The sequence below is a fragment of the Rhinatrema bivittatum genome, chromosome 19 (genome assembly GCF_901001135.1).
Source record: "Rhinatrema bivittatum chromosome 19, aRhiBiv1.1, whole genome shotgun sequence".
Classification (NCBI taxonomy): domain Eukaryota; kingdom Metazoa; phylum Chordata; class Amphibia; order Gymnophiona; family Rhinatrematidae; genus Rhinatrema; species Rhinatrema bivittatum.
The window spans coordinates 28388889-28410624 of NC_042633.1; the positions used below are offsets into that span (position 1 = coordinate 28388889).

Below are 21736 nucleotides of genomic sequence, written 5' to 3' on the forward strand. Positions count from 1 at the left end.
CCCTGCCAGCTCCCCCTCCATCGCCAGCCAATACATATCCTGATTGGCTAACCACTGCTTTATGCCTATCAGTCAGACAGACGAGTAGTAAAGTCTAAAATTAGGCAGTGCCATTCCCCCTTGTTTTTTGGCAGCCAAAGGGTATCCAATTTTATTCTCAAGGGTTTATGGTTCCATTATAAATTTACTCACTTGGCTGTGCAACTCATTAAACACTTGCACTGATGACGTACAAAAAATATGTTGGAAAAGTTATATCAGCTTAGGAAGCATAGAGTTCTTGACCAGATTGATACGACCTGCCCAAGACACCGGTATGTCAGCCCAATCTTTGAGGTGCTACTTGATGCTTGCTAGCACCGGCGGATAGTTCCTAGTGAATAGGTTTCTAAGATCGGCAGGGACATAAATACCCAAATATTGAAAACCTTCTGTCACCACCCTCATGTCCTAGAAGCAATTTGGAATGTGTTGCCCAGACCCGAATTGGAGAATTTCAGATTTATCATAATTCAATTTATAGCCAGACAATTTGCCAAATCTAGCAATGGTCTCCAGGAATGCTGGACCTGAGATACTAGGTTCAGCGAGAAACGGAAGGTCATCTGCTTATATCGAGACCTTGTGCTCCCTATCCCCCAGCTTAATGCCCTTAATGTGCAGGTTTACACTAATAGCCACAGCAAGCGGCTCAATACAAGATCGAATGACTGCAATAGAGGGCAACCTTGCCTCGTGCCCCATTGAATGGGGAAAGCGGGCGTCAAGGACCTGTTCAGCACTAGCCGAGCTCACAGCCTCTCGCACATCGCCTTCACCCATGCTAGGTATTGCTCAGAAAACCCAGTTGCCCAAACAAACTGCCATGATACACTGTCAAATGCCGTTTCGGCATCCAATGAGATCAGCAGTCCCTATAGTCTTTTGGCCTTTGCCATGTGTAGTACATTAAAGACCCGCCTGGTGTTGGTCATGGAAACCTTCCCTTAGACAAAGCCAGTTTGATCTGGGTGAATTAATCCCCTCAATAAGGGTTCTAGCTTATGCTGCAAAACTTTGGCCATTATTTTGATATCAGAGTTTAATAGAGAGATTGGCCTGTATGCCCCACAATCCAAGGAATCCCTTCCCTTTTTAAATATCAGGAAAACATGTGCATTGACCATGTTCCCCAAATTTCCACCCAAACTCTCTACATGATTAAACACACTCGCCAGGAAGGCAACCATGTCAGAGAGATATCTCTTGTAAAAGCTCACTGGGTACCCGTCAAGGCTGGGACATTTACCACCTGATAATGCCTTTACCACCTCCTGTATATCTAAACAGGAAATTAGCCTCTGCAGCTGATGTCGGTGCGCCTCCGTGAGACTAGGCAGCTGCAGGGATATTAAGAAACATCCAATATCTTCACGATCTAACAAGGGGCCTGCTCTATATGGACCCACGTAATAACGAAGGACCTGTTCCTCTGTTTCCTTCAGGTCTGATATTTCCCCAGTTACTGTCCTCACTATTGTGATCATAGCCTTACTGGCCCTTTTCCTAACTGCTCTCACTTTCGTAGAATTTCGCTTTAAGGTATTTCATAGCCCTCCCAAGCTTTCCTATTTCAAACTACTGCAATTCCCTTCTACATGTTTCCAGCTCCTTTAATGTGTGTTTAGAGCAATCCCCCAGGAGCTAGGCATTATGTCTCAAGGAAGTAAAGCACGGCCTAGTTTGAGCAAAGTCTAGAACCATCTCCACCGGATGATCGTCTGAGATGAGAGCACACCATAATCCCATTACTGGTAACGTGCACAAACAATAATCCAGCCTGCTATACATAAGAACATGAAATATGCCATTCTGGGTCAGACCAAGGGTCCATCAAGCCCAGTATCCTGTTTCCAACAGTGGCCAATCCAAGTCACAAGTACCTGGCAAGTACCCAAACATTAGATAAATCACAAGCTACTATTGCTTATTAATTACTGCAATAGCAGTTTATGGATTTATCCTCTAGGAACTTATCCAAACCTTTTTTAAACCCATTTACACTAACTGCTGTAATCACATCCTCTGGCAATGAATTCCAGAGCTTAACTATGCACTGAGTGGAAAATAATTTTCTTTCATTTGTTTTAAATGAGCTACTTACTAACTTCATGGAGTGCCCCTGGTCCTTCTATGATCTGAGAGAGTAAATAACTGATTTACATTAACTTGTTCAAGTCCTTTCATGATTTCAAGTCCTTTCCTTAGTAAACATCACTAAGGAAACGAGCACTATCCGCAGCAGACCCCCACCAATGAAATGCGCCCCCCCCCCCCAGATCTACGGCTTGAACCAAATCATCAGGAATTCAAAAAAAAGCTAAAAACCTGGCTCTTCCGCCAAGCCTTCCCAGACACTTAATGCTGTCTTACTAAAGGTTCTTCCCTTATTAATGATACTGGGTTCAATTGTTTCTTGTAACTGTACTATGTTCAGTTTATACTGAGTTCTTTTGTTCTATGTAAAGTCCCCCCACCCCCTTTCTTTGGGCGTTTCACCGTTTTATGTAAACCGGAGTGATTTGTATTTCATACAAGAACCTCGGTATATAAAAATTAAAAAAAAATACATTTTGTAGCCTTCTATCATATCCCCCCTCAGCCATCTCTTCTCCAAGCTGAACAGCCCTAACCTCTTTAGCCTTTCCTCATAGGGGAGCTGTTCCATACCCTTCATCATTTTGGTCGCCCTTCTCTGCACCTTCTCCAGTGCAGCTTTATCCTTTTTTGAGATGCGGCGACCAGAATTGTACACAGTATTCAAGTGTGGTCTCACCTTGGAGCGATACAGAGGCATTATGACATTTTCCGTTTTATTCACCATTCCCCTTCCTAATAATTCCTAACGTTCTGTTTGGTTTTTTTAATCGCCACAGCACACTGGGCCGATGATTTCAATGTATTATCCAGATTTCCAGGCGAATAATATGTATAATCTCTCTCATTAGGGTGACCCTGTCTCCATATGTCAACTAGGCGAAAAGTCCAGTCCCGAGGGGAAATATATTATCAGCAGACCTTTACTCTGGGAAATCAGGATCAGAAGGAGTGGTTGCCAGTTTATTGTAAAACTCCTTCTGATCCTGATTTCCCAGAGTAAAGGTCTGCTGATAATATATTTCCCCTCGGGTCCACTAAACGTCAAAGGACCCATAGCAGAAGGTTTTTATGGATCAGGATACAGACCCCCCCCCCCTGCTTTTAGTGTTGTAAGAGGAGTAAAACACCTGGCCCACCCCCTCTCTGCGCAACTTCTCATGGTCGGCCATTGTTGAGTACCTCTCCTGCAAAAGCAGAATATCTACCTTATTCCTGTTAGTGAATTGAAGTATCCGCTTCCTCTTAATTGGCAAGGAGACACCCCACACATTCAAGGACACACACCTAACTTTAGAACCCATATTTAATGAGGGATATATTACACATCAAGCAACCCAGGCAATTGGGCTTGTAAGCTGAACAATGCATTCGACTCCTTGTCTGCTTTGTAGGTTTTTCCAGGTAACATAGGATAACCCTAGTGTACCAAACTTGGACAAGTTATTCTTCTGTATTACAATCATTTTATTGAAATCCTGCACTTTATGTAATCTCTGAAAAGCAGCTTTCATTGGAGGTGCCACCTTTTCCTTCCAGTGTAATGCAGTCTGTGGCATGGGCCTGTCAACCTGTGAGACGGGAATATCTAATAAAAGCATCCATGGGGGAACATACAGTGTGTCACTAACACCCGCAACAGTATTCATCCATGAAAAAACTTCTCTTCCAAAATGCGGCTAAAATGTCACAGTCCCACCAAATATGAAGAAAAGAGACCCCAACCCTCCCCAGCCCCTCCAAAGACGTAAGTGCCTGTGGGTACATCTTGTGCCAAGGCTCAGGTGTTAAATCCCACCGCAGCTGTGCTTTCTAGCCACATACTCTGTACACTGTGTACAACTAGTAAAGTCCCTGCCCTGCTGGTAAGGCAGATAATAACTAAATAGTCCCCAAGCCAGCCGCCCTCGGGACTATAATCACCACCTATGCTAGAAAATACAGGCGCATTGCATTATTTCTCTCTTTTTACATTGTGCTTTTCAGCACCTCAAAGCGGTGTGCATTCCGGCACTATAGGTATTTCCCTGCCCCCACAAGGGCTCATTAATATTTAATACACAAAATCACTGCAGCTCAAGCATGGAGGCAGGTATTTCCCAAACCCAGGCAAACGCTCTGCTTCTGAAAATACTTGGGTGCATATTTGCAGTCGCCAGTTGGACCAGCGCCTCCACCAGTTCACCCATGGCTTTGGTCAAGGAAAGAACTCCACTCTACTATCTGAAAATTAAAAAAAATATACCGGAGGAACTAAATACAGAAATGTTCACCTGGGCAAGGGAAGATGTTAACAGCCTTTGATGGAGCCGATTCTAGGAGGCCCTGCTGCTGGTTAATGATATAAAATACGTCCCAGTTACATTCACACTTTCTATTACTGAGGCTGCTCCCTGTGAGCGTCACTGACCTGAGACAGAAATGGACAATTCTTGCTCTTGGTTCAGGACGGTGTTTCTCATGTGACAGGAAACCTTCCTGTACTGATTCGTTCTCAGAAGCAGGGAAGTGCTGACGTTGAACAGATCATTTTGCTGTTTTGTTTCTGTTTCAAATAACGATGTCAGACTCTGCCCATCTTCTCGCCTCCAGGTCACGTTTGGCTCCGGATACCATCCTGTAGACTCGCACACAACCCTTATTCCTCTGTCCTGATGGTCATTCACAAAGATGGACAGAGCACTGCCCATAACTGATGGAAAATTAAACAAATCTGTTAGAACGTTAGAGAGAGATTCATTCTTACACTGACGAGATGATCGGCTTTTATCTCCCTCACTAAACATGAGGCTGATTTTGCCTCCTGCAGATGATGGAGAGCAAACTCAGAAATCCTGATTACCAGTAGAACTGCAGAAATATAAGAGATCCAATGTGGTCTCTTCTGGACATAATTGCTGACACTAATAATGTTGGAAACATTCCTTGAAAGAAAACCTAACAATTGTGAAGTCATAGAAAGACCATTCTGGAAGGGACCTCAGATTGTCATGTAGTCTTTCCTCTGCCTCAAGTCAAGATCCAGTGTCCCTAAGCCACCCAAGACAGTGCATTCTACTACCATTCTTAGCAACTTGTCCCAATGGGTAACTACCCTTAACAGTAGAGCGTTCTTCTTAATATCTGATATCTATATACTGGCAGCGCAAGTTATCCAATCCTTCAAGAAAACAGCACGAGTTAGTGGCACTAGTTCAAAATACTGGAAGCAAAATATTTTTCAAGCTTTTGGAATTATTGTAGTCCAATACCAAATTACAGTAAAGTTTATCTGTATTCTGTCTATAGGCTAGCTGTGCTAGATGGATAAAAACACCACACACATCAATAATACCTGAATCAAATATTATAACAAGACATACACTTTCACAGACTTGTGTATTGCTGGAAAAGTACTAGATTGGTTCACATCTTTTATAAAAAAATAAATAAATAAAAATCTATTTTTACGAGTAAAATGTAACCACGAATATTCACAGATGAGCATTATGAATACTGGAGTACCACAAGATTCTGTTCTATCGGTAGTCTTGTTCAATATCCACTTGGCCCCGATTTTCAAACTGCTGGCTACTGTTTGTGATGGCTACAAAATCTATGCTGACAATATACAGTTCTACATTTGTCTACATCCTACTTGGAAGGAGACCATATCTGCTTGTCCTCTGCTCAACAATGGTTACATTTTAATAAACTGTAGTTGAATACGTCCAAAACAAGATTTTTGGTGGTTAATCGACCACATTCTTTCCGAAACTTATCCCCCTATTTCTTTTGGTAATTGCTCTTTCAGTATCTCAGACTCCATTAAAAGTCTGGGAAACCGGATTGATTCTTGTCTTTCCCTCAAACCCCAGATTAAATCTGTGGTTAAATCTGGCTTTTTTACGCTTCGTATTGTCACTGGTTTAAAGCATTTACATTTTGCTTTTGACTTTAGAACAGTTGTTTAAGCAGTAATTTTGCCTGTTATTGACTGCTGTAATAGCCTTTACCTTGGTTTCCCATCCTCTACACTTTACGACTGCTACAGGTATTGTTAAATGCTGCTTCTTGCTTAATTTCCAACACCAGGAGTATCAGCACATAACTCCAGTACTGGCAAATTGAAAATGGCTTCCAATTGAACAACTATTTGCTTATAAAGAGGGCATGACTGTAGCTAGATTGTTAAATCCTAGCACTTGTGCCTGGGCTAATGCTTTGCGAAAAATGCATCAACTGCGTTCCTCTGTGAGGGTTCTCGACGTACCGTCAGTCAGATGTACTCGCTTATCCTCTATAAGAGAATCCGCTTTTTCTGTGGCAGCCCCCTCCTTCTGGAACTCCTTGCTGGCCAATTTAAGATTAAATCTCTGTAGTAAAACTTTCAGACGTGGCATCAAGGCTTTTCAAGTCTAGTAATCAGCTGTTTATTTTCCCGTCTAAGAGGCAATGTTAATTTTTGAAGTTTTAGTACCTCTCCTGTTTAGAAGTTATACTGATGTACATAGTCTGTTTTAGATTTATGAATGTTTTATTATACATCGCTTCAGCCTTGTAGTGAAGTGAATACAAATTTTATTAAATGAAAAGAAGTTAATCTGCTCTGTCAGAGCATGGGGGTTTTTTGTGCCCTCAAAGAATAGGCAAGTGCTTATCAGATACAGTATGTACCACAGAGAGGCATAAGCAGGCCATGCAGACATAGCCGTACATGTAACATAAAAACCATGAGGAGTCTGACAGAAGAGTTAGCGTAAACCAGAAAATCCATCTCAGACCCCTCCCCAGTCAGAGTCCTTATGATCTTTATTTCTGCCCATAACCACCCCGTATCCAGCTCTCCTTTGAGGCTGTATGTCAACATCTCCCGTACATCTTCAGCAGACCGAGATTTTAGGGGTCTCTTGTTCCACAAAGTTCTGATACTGACTTGAGCTGGGTTTCTAAGGAAGGTGATCAATTTTACATCCTTGGTACGTGGCTCCCAATGAGTCCCAGTATCCCAGATGACACAAGAAAGGTGACAATGTAACATGCAAACTTATGGTAGTATTCATTTCTGTTCCCACTAGCATCCATAACTGTTGCCCCCTAGAGCATTCCCACCAGATATCCAAATTTACAGAAACATATATGGTACATATAGAAAATAGACTCTTATGGCCAATATTATACTTTCCACATTATCACCAGCTCTTTTCCACGTTGAAGAGCCCTAATCTGCATAGCCTGTCATCTTAAGGGAGTCATTCCATCCTGACCTGTGACCAAGATGTAGGACGCGCACTGAACTGAATAGCTTTGAGATTAGTATTTTTTGTTTGAAATAATTTTTATTCATTTCAACCCTACAGTCATACTCAAACATGTCCTTATACAACTGTGAGGTAACCAAACTTCCACAATCTAAACTATTACCAGATAATAGCAAATGAAATTAGTATTTTTAATAGCTCAAGAATCCCCGAAGAGGTCAGGCAGGATGTGTGTGAACACTTTAAAGAAAAAGTTTATAACTGAAATTTGACAAATCCACAAGAAGATGCAGATTTCACTAATCGAGTTCGCTAGAAATCCTTCAGACAGAAGCCGAACGCATTCCTTCTTCTTGTAGGTCTTTCCTCTGGGTTAACAGACATGCTGCCATTTTTTGTCTTATTTCAGTGACTTAAGAAACATTGACTAGGGTTTTCCTCCAATTTAAAATTTGCCTTTTTATTATTATTCATATTCTGCCTTTCGGACATTTATGTGATTGCAAGCAGCAGCTATAGGAGCTTCTCACATGCAATAGTACCCAGGCAAACAGGACAGAAAGCCGAGTGCCAAAGTGACTCCTTATACAGGCCCGAGTCAGGATGAGACCTTCCTGCCTTTAACGTGGCGGCTGCTGCTTGGCCTCGTAGACTCACTCCCAGGTCAGCACTCTGCAATATGTTTAGCTCGCATTCCTGGTTGAGGTTAAATTCTGTCCTAGTCAAAGTTTATTGTGCCTGGCTTTTCCTGTAGCCTGAGCTCCATTAAATCTCTATCACTTCCCTGCTCCATTTTACCCACCATTATCTTTGTAATATCAGTGAGTCCTGCAAAGAATCTACAATAGGGAAGTTTGGTGTCTTTTGCAAGAAAAACTGCTTATGAATTTCAGTCAATGTAATAACAAAACAGAGAAAGGATTACAAGCCAGAAAAGAAAGAACTCTTTCTCTTACCTGCTACTTTCAGCTCCAAGGTTGCTTCATCATAATTGGTACCAAATCGAAAGAAACACGTGTAGCGTCCTTCATCATGCAGCCCAACATTGCGTATCCTCAAAGAAACGCTTCCATTGGAGATGTCAGCTCTGATCAGCTCCGTCCTCCCTTTGTACTCTGGGAGCTGGTGCTGGTTCTGATCCATCCCATTTTCGTACAGGTGCACGAGTGAATCGAAGCCGGTTCGGAACCACCTCACCTGCATGTGCTCGGCGCTGAGGCCTAGGGAGAGGTGGCAGGGTAACACAGCATCTTCACCCAGAATGGCAATCACAGGGCGATCAGGGCCGATGACGTTAAACCTTTCTGCTAATTCTGTGATACCAAACAAATGGAATGACATCAATTAGCAAGGAGGAATATGGGACCGACTGCTGAGAGATCTAAAGAGCTGCATAAAAGTCTGTGCTGACTGCAAAGGCCTTGAGGCAGGGGTAAGAAAATGACCAATAATTCTAAAACCTCTTCTACTTTACAAAACTGGGCAAGCTTCATTTGCACCTCACACTGTATGAATCCAATCAGAAGCCCCACAGCTGGAAGACCCCTTTCCAGAGAGAGACTCCACCATGGTCCTAACACAGATAACTCGATCAGTTAATGAAGCTGAGGCTTCACTTTCTTCTCTCTCCCATTGTGGCCATTAGGAAAAGTAGGCACATGCTTAGGGACACCAGACAGGAAATGAAAATATTCGAGTGAGCTCTTACCTGCATTTATATTTTGGAAGTGATGAGAAAACAGGAAAAGAACAGCTGAGAGAGCCCTTATCCCGGGGAATTCAGGAAAATCCATCTTCAGAATCCCTGAAAGAAGAGAATCAAGTCACCAGAGAGCACATGAGCTTAAGTCACGAAGACATCAAAATATCTGGAGGCTCAGAGCTGGGAGGGTGTTGCAGGAGGATAGGACCGGGGTGCACCGTGCCGGGGGGGAGTGGGCGTCGGGGGCACAGAGCCGGGCGGGAGTTGCAGGAGGATAGGACCAGATGAACTGTTCTGGATGGGGAGCCGGGTCCAGGGCCCAATCCTGGACTGGGGATATCGAGGAGCTCCCCGGCAGCAGAGCTTCCTATGTCAGAGGGAGGGGCTCTGCAGATTCCCATCATTTTATAGGCAGGACCCATGTATGTCACTTTGACATGGGAAGAAAATAAAAGGAATTGTAATGGTGCAGTCCCTTATGATGTCAGTCTGTACAATTGCATTTTTAGTCCAGTTTTGCCCTTATTTATAGTTGTACAAGCCGTCAAGCCCGTTAAAACGGGTGAGATTTTTGTCCCCTCTCCGCCTACGTCTTTGCTCTGCTCCGCTCCCCCCCCCCCCCCAGCACCATGAAGGGCCAGAGGTGGCGGCGATGGTGGCAGGAGCTGCAGCAGATTTGGGAGTCGTTGCCTGGCTTGCTTTGCTCTCTTTCTGGGAGACCTGTGCCTTGAAGAAATCCGATCGGGGGCTTGGGAGGGAGCAGGGCTCTGGCTTTCACTTTTGTTGCTGTGCTTTGCGGGGAGTGGGGGTGGTGTGATGCCCATGTAAACTCTTCCCGTGGTGGCTGAGACCTGCGGGTTGCCAGCACTGCTCCCTCCCCCTGCTGTTGTGGGATGTTTACTTGGCTTCTCCTTATCTACGGGACTCAGGGGGCGGGGGAGGAGGGCGAGCTGACTCAGATCTTCTCTGTTCCCCTTGTCTTCTCTGTCCAGCTCTTTGTGCTTTGGCTGTCATACCTTGCTCAGCACCATGAATGCACGCACGGGGGCAGGACACTGGGAAATGTTGCTGCAGCTGCTTGTTATCTCTTCAGCTGGAGATAAGGAGCAAGGCCCCTTCGCGGCATGTCGGTCAGAGCTGCGGCACGGCACATCAGCCAGAGCTCTCTGGGCCGCGTATGCACAGCACGTCGCTCACAGCTGCTCTCTACTGCATTTGCTCTGCTCCGGCCGTCCCAACTCCCTTCCCCGGCAGCAGACAGTCGGGCTCAGCGACTCTTCTGCCCTTTCCTCCTCCTGTCCCTGTGCGTGACAGTCTGGCCGTCCCTATCTCCCCCCTTCCCCGGCGGCAGAGGGACAGGCTCAGGCTGTGTTAACATGTCGGAGGAGCGGTTTCTCAGAGCGGCGGCTCGTCTGCCCTTTCCTCCTCCCCTCTGTCGCTCAGAGTTCTCTGTTCTGCGCATGTGCGGCAGAGCTGCTCTCTACTGCACATTTGCGGCACGTCGGTCAGGGCTCATTTATCTGTATTGATGTTGCATTTAAGACTTTGTAGTACTGTCATCCACTAAGATTTGTGGATTGGTGGAATACAAATAATTTTAAATAATAAATAAGTTGCAGATTAGGGGAAATACATCAGGACATAAAGTCTTCCTGCACATCAAGGGCTCACTTAAAAACAAAAAAAACTGCTTTTCTGTGCTTCCTCCTACTTAGTATCAGGGCTATTTATTTATTTAATTTATTTATTTATTTAAAAGTTTCTTATATACTGCATATGCACACGGTGGTGGATCTAGGCGGTTTACAAAATTAAAGCATACAATCATCTTAAAAAATTATAAGGAAAAACAGTGGAAATATAACAGAGAACAGGAAAATACAGACCGTTTACAAAACGTTAACTCCGGGGGTTTGGAAAAGCCAAGGAAAATAAATAGGTTTTTATTGCTTTTTTGAACTCGTGCCTGGTAGTAAGTTGAAGGATGTGGTTGGGTATGGCGTTCCAGAATTTGGTGCCGTTGACAGAAAAAGCGCGGTTTCGAGTTAAGTCTAGGTGAGCAGTTTTTACAGTGGATATTTGGAGATAATTTTTATCAGTGGAGCGAAGATGGCATGCTGGTTGGTATAGTCAGAGTGTGGAGCATAGCCATATGGAAGAAGTATTATGGAGCAGAGAGTGAATTATTCAGACAACAACCAACAAGGACTGAACTACACAGTCTGGGTAAACAAATAAATGTGGGAGTAGCTTGCTTATTGCGGCGGTTACTACCCTAAACCAATTAAGCCTGATACATCACTTTGAATACATATACAGTGTTGCTCTCTGCTTCAACGACAGGGAAAATGTGGAAAAGAGGATTTACATTCAGACAACATCCAACAAGGCATTGATCTGTGCAGTCTGGGTAAACAAGCATCAGGGTAACTTGCTTGATGCGGCGGTTACTACCCTTAACCATAAGCCTTATGCTCACCTTTGATGCACCTCCAACATTACTCTCTGCATCGACGGCAAGGGGTGGCAGGAAATTTGAATCAAACAGTTACCAACAAGGGCCCTGAACTTGGTGGTTGGTGAAACAGCTATGAATGGGAAAATAAGTGTGGCAGCTTGCTGGGCAGACTGGATGGGCCGATTGGTCTTTTTCTGCTGTCATTTCTATGTTTCTATGTATTGTTAGGATTTTATACTGTACTCGTTGCTGAATGGGTAGCCAATGGAGTTATGTGGGCCTTACGTGAAGTATTGGTAAGAAGTTGAGCAGCACAGTTTTGGATTGGTTAAAGAGGTTGTATCAAGTATTCAGGGAGACCGACATATAAAGAATTGCAGAAATCAAGGCATGTTAGGACTAGTGATTGTAGTACTGAACAAAAATCATTGGAAAGAGCAATGGTTTGAGATTCTTTAGTAAGCAAAATTTGTAACATGCTGATTTCATGACGGCTGAAACGTGCGAAGACATAGAGAATTTTGAATCAATGATAACACCCAGGTTGTGGGCGTGATTACTTAAAGGTATGGTGTGGTTATCAAAAATGAAGACTGGAGGTGGGACACATACAGAGTCTGGGATAGAGGATTAGTTTTTGCTGTGTTGAGAGTGAGGCGATTATGTGTTAACCATGTATTTATTGTCTGTAGGTAGAGAGTTGCTAGAGAAAAAGTGTATTTCCAAGATGTATCATATGAAAGGATAAATTGGATGTCGTCTACATATATTTTATAATTTATATTGAAGCTTGATAGGAGGTGACATTATGGCAAGAGGTATATATTGAAGAGAACTGCGGAGGGAGCAGATCCCTGAGGAACTCCAGAGCCTGTATAATACCGATCGAAGCAGTGCTGTTTGAAATTAATCTGTTGTGGGCGATAATGAAGAAAAGATCTGAACCAGTTGAGAACCTTGCCATTAATACCTATGTTTCTGAGACTGGTGCAGAGAATGTTGTGATCTAGGGTATCAAAGGCAGCAGAGATGTCAAGAAGAATGAGAATATAATCTACGTTAGAATCAAAGCCTCGGATTATGGAATCAAATGATGAAAGAAGTAGAGTTTCCGTACTGTGACCTTTCCGGAAGCCATGTTGGTTCGGGTGTAAGATATTATTATCCTCAATATATTCGTTTAGCTTGTGTAAAACAACTGATTCGATAATTTTGGCCAGGGTGGTTAGTGATGCGATTGGATGATAATTACTTAGTACGGTTGCATCGATAGTTTTTTTTCTTGGGGATGGGGAGAATTGACATTTTTTTTAAGGTGTGTTGAGGAGATACCAAAAGACAGGGATGAGTAGATTAAATGAGTTAAAAGATGGAGAAATTGATTCACGGATGTCTCGTAGGAGTTTACCAGGACATGGATTGTCCAGGCTATTGGAAATGTTTATCTTTGAGAGAATGTGAATTGTAGTATAGTCTGAGATGGTTGAGAATTCAGTCCAAGAATAGGCAGGGAAGGATTGATTGTTATTTGGAATGGGTAAATGATCAAGTTTTGATGAAAGATTTTGTATTTTGTTTTTGAAACAATGTGCGACATCATTACAAAAAGAATCAGATGGGGGGGTTGAGTGGTCATTTTTTAATGTAGTTAGAGATTTCACGATATATTGAATAATATATTACTTTTACCATTAGCAGCAGATATTTTCTTTGCAAAAAATGATTTTTTTATTGTAGTTGACTTGTTTTTTGTAGTGGTTTAGGCAGACATAGTAAGCATTTATTCGTTTGGGGATGGGATTTTTTTTCCAACATCACTCAAGACAGCGTAGCTTGGTTTTCAGATGCTAAAGCAGCACCATGCAAAAAAAAAGTCTTGACATAAAAAAAAAAATATCAGGGTGCACAGTATACACCCGCAATATACACGCTCAGGGCCATGTATATTGTGGGTGTATACTGTGCCAGTAAATTTGGTGCTGTGGGACAAAATGGACCTTCTTAAATTATGTTTTGGTAACCTGCACACACAGGGCCCTTAATATTAATTTATTCATGGCTTCACTTACTGCCGATTGGTCCATTCACTGTCACATGTCAGTGAAAGGACCAATCCCATTTCAGAAGGCTGTCCTGAAAGAGAATTGCTCCTATCTCTGACCCTTGTCAGTGAAAAGGACCAATTGGGAACAGCCCTGCCAGGGGGGGGGGGGTGAGGATGGGGCTCCAGCCAGGCTGTTGTGGACGCACACCCATTTCTCCTGGGCGCCCAATGGTAGAGCATTAGGGACACACAAATTATCCATTGCGTGTCCCTTTTAGCGCAGCAGCTCATTTGCATATTGCATTGAGCGCCCAGGAGAGGTTCAAAAAATGTGCATCCACTTTGGACGCACGTTTTTTACGCACATGATATTGCATCAGCCTGCTAGTAACCTTTTTGGCTTAGGCCTACTCCTCTGAGTGTCCCTTAGATGGCAGGCACCAGGGAAAACTCTTCCAGGGGTTGGAAGATGGTCCCCTAGTGAGGGGTACATGGTTATCCTGCCCTCCCCTGCTGTTCCCAGGGACCCCCCTCAGGTAGAGAGCGTCCCAAAACAGGAATGGGGACACAAAATTCCCCCCTTAGAAAAAATAGGACCCAAAAGCTTCATAAAAATCCTCTCCTGAGGCAAAAACTGCTGTTCCTCCACTTCCTTAGGATATGAGTCACCAAGTCCTTCTTCTCCTGCCCTCCTCTATGCAGGGAGTACAGTCCTCCTGAAGACAGAAACAGGACACCTCCTCAGCACAGTAAAATAAAAATCCTCCAAAAGGCTGCCCTAAAACCAAGACAAATCCTGCCAGACTGGTTGGGTACTAGGCCAGAAATCTGTCTCTTGCCTCTCCTTCTCTAGTATCAAGCTACTTTAAGAGCTGCCACGCCTATTCTTCTCTATCTGCGATTATGCAGGATGGGTGACTAATCCCAACAGCCTTGTAGTAGGTGCTAGAAAAATAATATTCTATCCCTCCTGCACCCTAAATCTTACCTTAAAGCCTAAACTGCGGTCAAACTTAGGGGAGCCCTACAATTATGCAGAATCTTTCCCTGCTCATTCTTTTGTGAGAAATCTTGGATTTTCTGTCAGCTTTGGGAATGTGCATCTCTGATGCTTTTGTATTTTGCACAGCACAGGGGACAATGCATTTCCGTTTCTATTTCTCTGGTGCATACCGAGTCTGGCTTCTTGGGGTTTTCAGTTGAGTTTTACTCCGAGATTGTTCTTTTTTTTTGCATTTGTGACCGAGGTGAGGCATTCTACTACTATGTATTTTCTATGTAGGGATCTGCAGCAGTCCAGTTTCTTCTGTTTCACAATTTGCATCTCCCAACATGAGGTAGGGCACTTTAATCCTTGCATTGCTGCCTTTTCCTAGGCTGGGTTGTAGTTTGCGTTATGGATGCTAGTGGTGGATTAGTATGGGAAGGTTGCTACATAGATGCCAAGTGTGTTTTTTTTCCCAGGGTTTTGTGTTCTCCAGGTTCACTTGGTCTCTAGCAGGTTTAGGTTCTCTTGTAGACCTTTGGCACAGGGGGTAGAATAACCAGATCTGCACATAGCAGGTGTAATCTGCCAGTTTAGCAGGATTTTCACCAGGGTAAGCTTTGGGTATACTCAGTCCAGCCCCTATGCCCTCCATGCACTCATGCAGCTGCGAAGTAAAACAGGATTTGCTCATCTTTGAGTCCAACTGCCTTGTCTATTTCTTGGCACGCTTAAATACAGAGAATGCAGGTTCCAGACATGAGGTAGCTGAATACATTCAAAGGAGCCCCAGAAACTATCAACACATCGCTAGACAACATTGCTGCCTGATGCAATTTTATGAAGTCCTGCATCAGACAATTGCTCTTAGTTTAGAAAATTCACTGACCGTGGAACTGCTGTAATCCCATGATACTCACTCTCTGAGGATTTGTCCAAGCCTTGGCAGAAGTCATCCCAGAAAATAGCTGGCATTATCCTCCCTGGAGCCCCAGGTTGCTCTACAGGGAGCTGGGTTCCTCCAGGGCAGCATGCTGGAAGATGTGACTCTTTCAGAGGCTCTCATGGAGTGACAACGCAACAAAATGAAGCAAGGCCTTTTATAGCAGCCATATAAGGGATATAGCTAGTATACAATCAAAGAAGAAACAATAGCTAGCTATATGATATGTGTTACAGGTTGATCATAATATGTTCTTGAAAGTGAACTAGATATAAATGTGACTATAGAGATAAGACCTCAGTATTGGCAAGAGATCTGAATTAACAGAAACTTCTAATGGCCAATTGGTTCAATCACCGGTCTTGTAATCTCTAATATTGATTTAATTTTACTTAAAAATGCCTTTTAATTGTAACTGATTACTGTGATGCATGCTTGCATTTTATTTTAATTTTTAATTTTTTTATAAAAATTGGTGTCTATTGACACTAATGAGGCAACAATGTGGTTAATTTTTAGAAAAACTTGTTAAACACTGCTTCCTAAATATTTGTAGAATTGATAATAATTCATGATTGTGTGCTGTGTTTCCTCTTATTGTAAAGTTGTTTAAATGGACTGACGCGTCTCAAAGAGGAAACAAAATGTTGCTATTCAGCAACTTTATAACATTGATGAAATGAAGTAGCAATTCTTTCACTCAATTCTTTCAAAAAGGTAACAATGTTGATGTTCAAGCAACTTGGATGGTAAATTAATCACTCAATGTCTCAATGTAAATAAACCGCAATGTGAGCTGATAGAACTGTTTCAACCTAGTTCAATCGCTTTGCGCCTCAAAATATGGTGCAAAATCTTCTGCAACCGGAAATATGATACAACTCGAACACTGAAATTTCAGTCTTGCAGTTAATGACAGGACGGGCGGTATAATTCACTCCGTCTCTCATAGAATCTTGACCCGACAATGTTTATGAACGGCAGAGCACTTATCTTTGTTTGAAAAATTTGATGATCACTGGCATTGCAGATTGTTCATTCGCTTGGTGCTGCCGTGCTGGAACCCGAAGGGTCTAACAACCGCCGCCAACGCGGCCGGCGTTTCGCAAAAAACGCTGCTTCAGGGCGGACTCTACAGTTAAACAACAAATGAATAAAAATTATTAACCTTTTGCAAAATCTGTGATCAAACATTAGAAATGAAAGAGTACATTTGTACACATACACAATACAGATACAAAATGTATAATTTCACCACATGTCAGACAGATCATGTGATATACATCATAAGATGTCCATGTAACAAAATTTACGTTGGACAGACAACGAGATCATTCAAATTAAGAATAGGTGAACATAAAAGCTGTTTGAAGAATAAAAAAACATCTGCTCCAATTGTCCTGCATTGCATACAGGAGAACCATGATACTAAAGAGCTTAGATGGTTTGTATTAGAACACATCAAACGAGACATAAGAGGAGGTGACAGAGAGAGATTATTATACAAAAAGGAGCAAGAATGGATCTTTAAACTAAAATCTGAAGAACCGGATGGTTTGAATTCCAAAATAGAATGGAACAGTCTTATCCATTGAATCATTTTCATTTTCATTTTTATTTGTCAAGTTATCACCAATCATTTCATTTCATTCACATTGAAGAAGTAGATGCATGACGGTTTGTTATTGAGTTTAACATCAAAGATCTTTATTGACAAGCAGTAAGTGTTACATCGCAACAATACGTATGGCATTGATAGCATAGCACAACGTCAGCATGTTGGCAGCTTGCATTCGAGAACACCTATTGGTGACTTTTTAAGCCAATCAACTGTTTAAATCTAGCGCGGCCATTTTTGAAAACAATTTCAGTCTGAGCCTGACTACATCAGAAGAAGTCTTTCTCTACAAATTGTAAGTGACTCTAAATTTGTTTCAACATAACATTAGTTTTTCAAAAGGTTAATAATTTTTATTCATTTGTTGTTTAACTGTAGAGTCCGCCCTGAAGCAGCGTTTTTTGCGAAACGCCGGCCGCGTTGGCGGCGGTTGTTAGACCCTTCGGGTTCCAGCACGGCAGCACCAAGCGAATGAACAATCTGCAATGCCAGTGATCATCACATTTTTCAAACAAAGATAAGTGCTCTGCCGTTCATAAACATTGTCGGGTCAAGATTCTATGAGAGACGGAGTGAATTATACCGCCCGTCCTGTCATTAACTGCAAGACTGAAATTTCAGTGTTCGAGTTGTATCATATTTCCGGTTGCAGAAGATTTTGCACCATATTTTGAGGCGCAAAGCGATTGAACTAGGTTGAAAAAGTTCTATCAGCTCACATTGCGGTTTATTTACATTGAGACATTGAGTGATTAATTTACCATCCAAGTTGCTTGAACATCAACATTGTTACCTTTTTGAAAGAATTGAGTGAAAGAATTGCTACTTCATTTCATCAATGTTATAAAGTTGCTGAATACAACATTTTGTTTCCTCTTTGAGACGCGTCAGTCCATTTAAACAACTTTACAATAAGAGGAAACACAGCACACAATCATGAATTATTATCAATTCTACAAATATTTAGGAAACAGTGTTTAACAAGTTTTTCTAAAAATTAACCACATTGTTGCCTCATTAGTGTCAATAGACACCAATTTTATATAAAAAATTAAAAATTAAAATAAAATGCAAGCATGCATCACAGTAATCAGTTACAATTAAAAGGCATTTTTAAGTAAAATTAAATCAATATTAGAGATTACAAGACCGGTGATTGAACCAATTGGCCATTAGAAGTTTCTGTTAATTCAGATCTCTTGCCAATACTGAGGTCTTATCTCTATAGTCACATTTATATCTAGTTCACTTTCAAGAACACATTATGATCAACCTGTAACACATATCATATAGCTAGCTATTGTTTCTTCTTTTATAGCAGCCACAAATACCAAAACCTTGCCACTAGGGGTCACTGGAGTTCAATGGGGTGCACAGGCCTTTCCTTTCTGAGTCAATGAAACATGCAAATATTCTCCCTGCATTTCACATGGTGGTTGATCAGTGTCTGTACAGCACTCTGTGGGCTCTCTGGGACCTACGTCCTCCCTTACTGTGTGTCGGGGAACTCCAGAGTGGCTGAAGTGAGCTGGGGGGATGGAGAAACAGAGATTCAGGTAACTTTATCGGCAGGACAAAATAACACACAGAATGATTCAAATAAAAGGGGACGAAAAGAAAGAAGGACAATTACCAAATGATCATAGTATTCTGTAACCCCTGAGTTAGTGTCCCATCACAGGACCCCAAAGAGCACATCTGAAATAAGAGTGAAGTACTTAAAGACCTCTCCTGATGTTAATATAGTCTGAGCGTCCGGAGTTCCTTGTCCAGGAGAAGATTCTCTTCTAGGCCCTGTGCGTTGTTCAAGTCTCAAGCAAGTGTTGCAAATCGAATGTAAACAGCACTAATGAGCACGCTGGAAGCTGAGGTAGTTTCCAGATGGAGAATTTAAGGAACAGGTTCCTGACAAAATCATTTGCATCTTCAGATCTTCAACAAATTTGTGACCTTACTTTCCCCAATCTCTTTATTGCATGGTTGAAGCCAAGTCCAATTAATTATTGTATTCCTTTTGCTTTCCAATCACTGGGGCAGTTCCTCCCAAGAGCTGGCAGATGAGATTGTAACCGTCTTTAGATGAGTTTGCGTGAAGTCCCATTTTTCATATCTTTGGTCCGGTTACTCCATATTCTCCTCACTTCCTTGTGTTGTGCCTGGATGGTACCTCCAGACTCCTCTCTTCATCTCAGCGAGATGACATTGGATGCTCAGGATAGGTGCCGCTGTTCTTGTGACTTCTCCTACTCCTCCCTTCCTTAGATAGCACAGAAGCTGAGTCCCTGGACCCTAGGGTGCTCAGGCAGTTAACAAAACCCAGGTTCTTAAACAACAGGGGAAACCAAAGCAAAGAGGAAGAAAGGGTGGGGGAAAAAACACCTTCCTCCTCCTGCCACAAGGTTTCCACACAGGGCAAGGCTCCCTGGCTTGTTACGGCGGTTACTACCCCAAACCAAATGTGCCTGATACTTCACTTTCGATGCATATCCAGCATGGCTCTCTGCTTCAACAGCATGGGAGAAGAATAAACTGATACTTCAAACATATCCAGCATAGCTCCCTGCTTCAACGGCAGGGGAGAAGAAAAACAACCAATAAGGGCTGTATAACATAGTCTGAGTAAAACAAGCATGGGTGTAGCTTGCTTATTGCGGCGGTTACTACCCCTACTACCCCTAACTTATCAGCTAGATATTCACTTGGATGCATCTCCATCACTGCTTTCTACATTAATGGTGGGGGTGGAAGGGAAATAGAACCAAGAGCTAAGAGAAACAGATAAGTATGAGAGAAAAAAGTGTGTGAAGCTTGCTGGGCAGACTGGATGGGCCATTTGGTCTTCTTCTGCCGTCATTTCTATGTTTCTATGTTTCTATGTATTTCACCCAGCTCTCAATCCCAGACACCCAAGGGTGCTTCCTAAAATCTAACCTATACTGGGGCAGCACAGGAATATGCAGGTCACGAAGCGTCAACTCAAAGATCCACAAACTAAGATGGTCTAGGAGCTCAGCATCTCAGTCTCCCACAAGGGGGAGCTACAACCAGCGCTAACACTATCTCTGTTACCCCTCTAAGGAGCAGGCATTCCTCTTAGTAAGAACCCACACTAGTCAGGTTACATAAAGTACAACATGACCTTGTCTGTCAGCCACATCTCCTGCTCAGATTTAGAACCCCTTCCTCTCCCTCCCAGAGCCTCAGTGCGTGTCCCGTGCTTTCTTTAATGCTGATACAGGCCTCATCGCCACCAGTTCTATTCCTCCACCATCACGTTAACATAGCCCGGTCTATGCCACTAAATATCCCGGTTAAGTTAGATAAGTGCAGTTCTGTGTCCTGCTCCTGTCCCAGGCAAGCAGCACATAAAGAGACTCACACTGCTTACAGAAGCAGCTCACCGGCTGGGCCATAAGCTGCAGCTTGGGGATAAAGGAGGGGAGGGAGGAGATCAGTGGAGACAGTCCCAGATATAAAACTCTTTTGGGTGGCCTTGGAACAGCCACATTCCAAAGAAAAGTCTGTCCCCATCTGCTTTAGAATGGAGACCAGTGACCATTTAGTAGCCACCCTCTGGCCTGACTTTATTGCGTGGACGACCTTCTGAAGGTGCGGACAAGGACGGTAACACCCATCCGGCCTCTGCTCCATTGCCTGATCCCCCCCCCCCCCCATGTTTGCAGACAGGGATCCTCTGTCAGTAGGGAAGCCAAACCCCTCCTCCCCCTCTACCACTCCACTGAAAGCGGCATCAGAGCCAAGGCAGCTGAGGAGGGGAGGCGGAGAGGTTGGACAGGTTTTTCTCCTACCTCTGTTGTTAGTCTTCACCGTGAAAGTCCCTCAGAAGTCCCCCGGAGAGGAGTCCATTCTCCTTGCCTCTCCTTCATAGCAATGTAAACCCAGGCCTGCATTGGTCCAAAACCTTCAGCACAGGAGGACTTCGGCCTCTCTCTCTCTGCCACCTCCTTTTACAGCATTTAAAAGAAGAAACGCTTTCTTCCTGAGAGAAACTGAAAGCACATTTGTCTTGTTTTCGTATGCTGTTGCTGGGTTATTACGCGCTGAGCATTTACTAAACTGGCTGCATTCATGTGTTGGGAAAACAAAGGTGCGGCAGAAAGAAATGGAAGATATGGAGGAAATGTTGAGAGTCTGAATGGAGCCGGAGCTGCCAAACCTGAAAGAGACCAAGAAATCATAAATGTCACAGTGCTCGGAGGCATCGAGTGTGTAAACAGACCTAGCAAATGTAATAAGATATGTACCAGCACCAGGGCCGGTGCAAGCGTATTAAGTGCCCTAGGCGAACCTTCTGCCTTACGCCCCCCGCCCCCTCCGTTCCAGGCCTCGGCTCAGGCCCAGACCTCATTCACTCAGACAGGGCCCCCCCGCCCCTCTCCTGCACACACTTAGGTTCCTCATCTCATTCACACACACACCCTTACACAGGCTCCCTCCCTCTCTCACTAACACCATCGCTCTCTCGTACACACACACAATCCCTCTCACTCACACACACACAAACAGAGGCGCTGCTAGCAGCCCGCCGAGTCTCTGCTCCTCTCGGCTGTGAGTGGGATGGGTGCTGCTCATGGCCTGCAGAGTATCTG

At 43.3% G+C, this 21736-nt stretch overlaps 1 protein-coding gene across 4 annotated transcripts in view; it reads right to left on the minus strand.

The window, feature by feature from the left end:
* Nucleotides 1-21435, minus strand: part of LOC115080195 (butyrophilin subfamily 1 member A1-like) — a 42836-nt gene extending 21401 nt beyond the window's left edge. The window contains exons 1-4 of one of the 4 annotated variants that reach the window (XM_029584316.1): nucleotides 20936-21435; nucleotides 9085-9180; nucleotides 8333-8689; nucleotides 4547-4828 (exon numbers count right to left, since the gene is read on the minus strand). In XM_029584316.1, coding sequence (XP_029440176.1) covers nucleotides 4547-4828; nucleotides 8333-8689; nucleotides 9085-9169 — 724 coding nt within the window. In that variant the 5' untranslated portion in view covers nucleotides 9170-9180; nucleotides 20936-21435. Of the gene's footprint in view, nucleotides 1-4546; nucleotides 4829-6388; nucleotides 6561-8332; nucleotides 8690-9084; nucleotides 9181-10094; nucleotides 10530-20935 lie in introns of those variants that run through there. The other 3 variants (XM_029584317.1, XM_029584315.1, XM_029584318.1) reach the window with 3 other exon arrangements.
* Nucleotides 21436-21736: the final 301 nt, after the last annotated feature.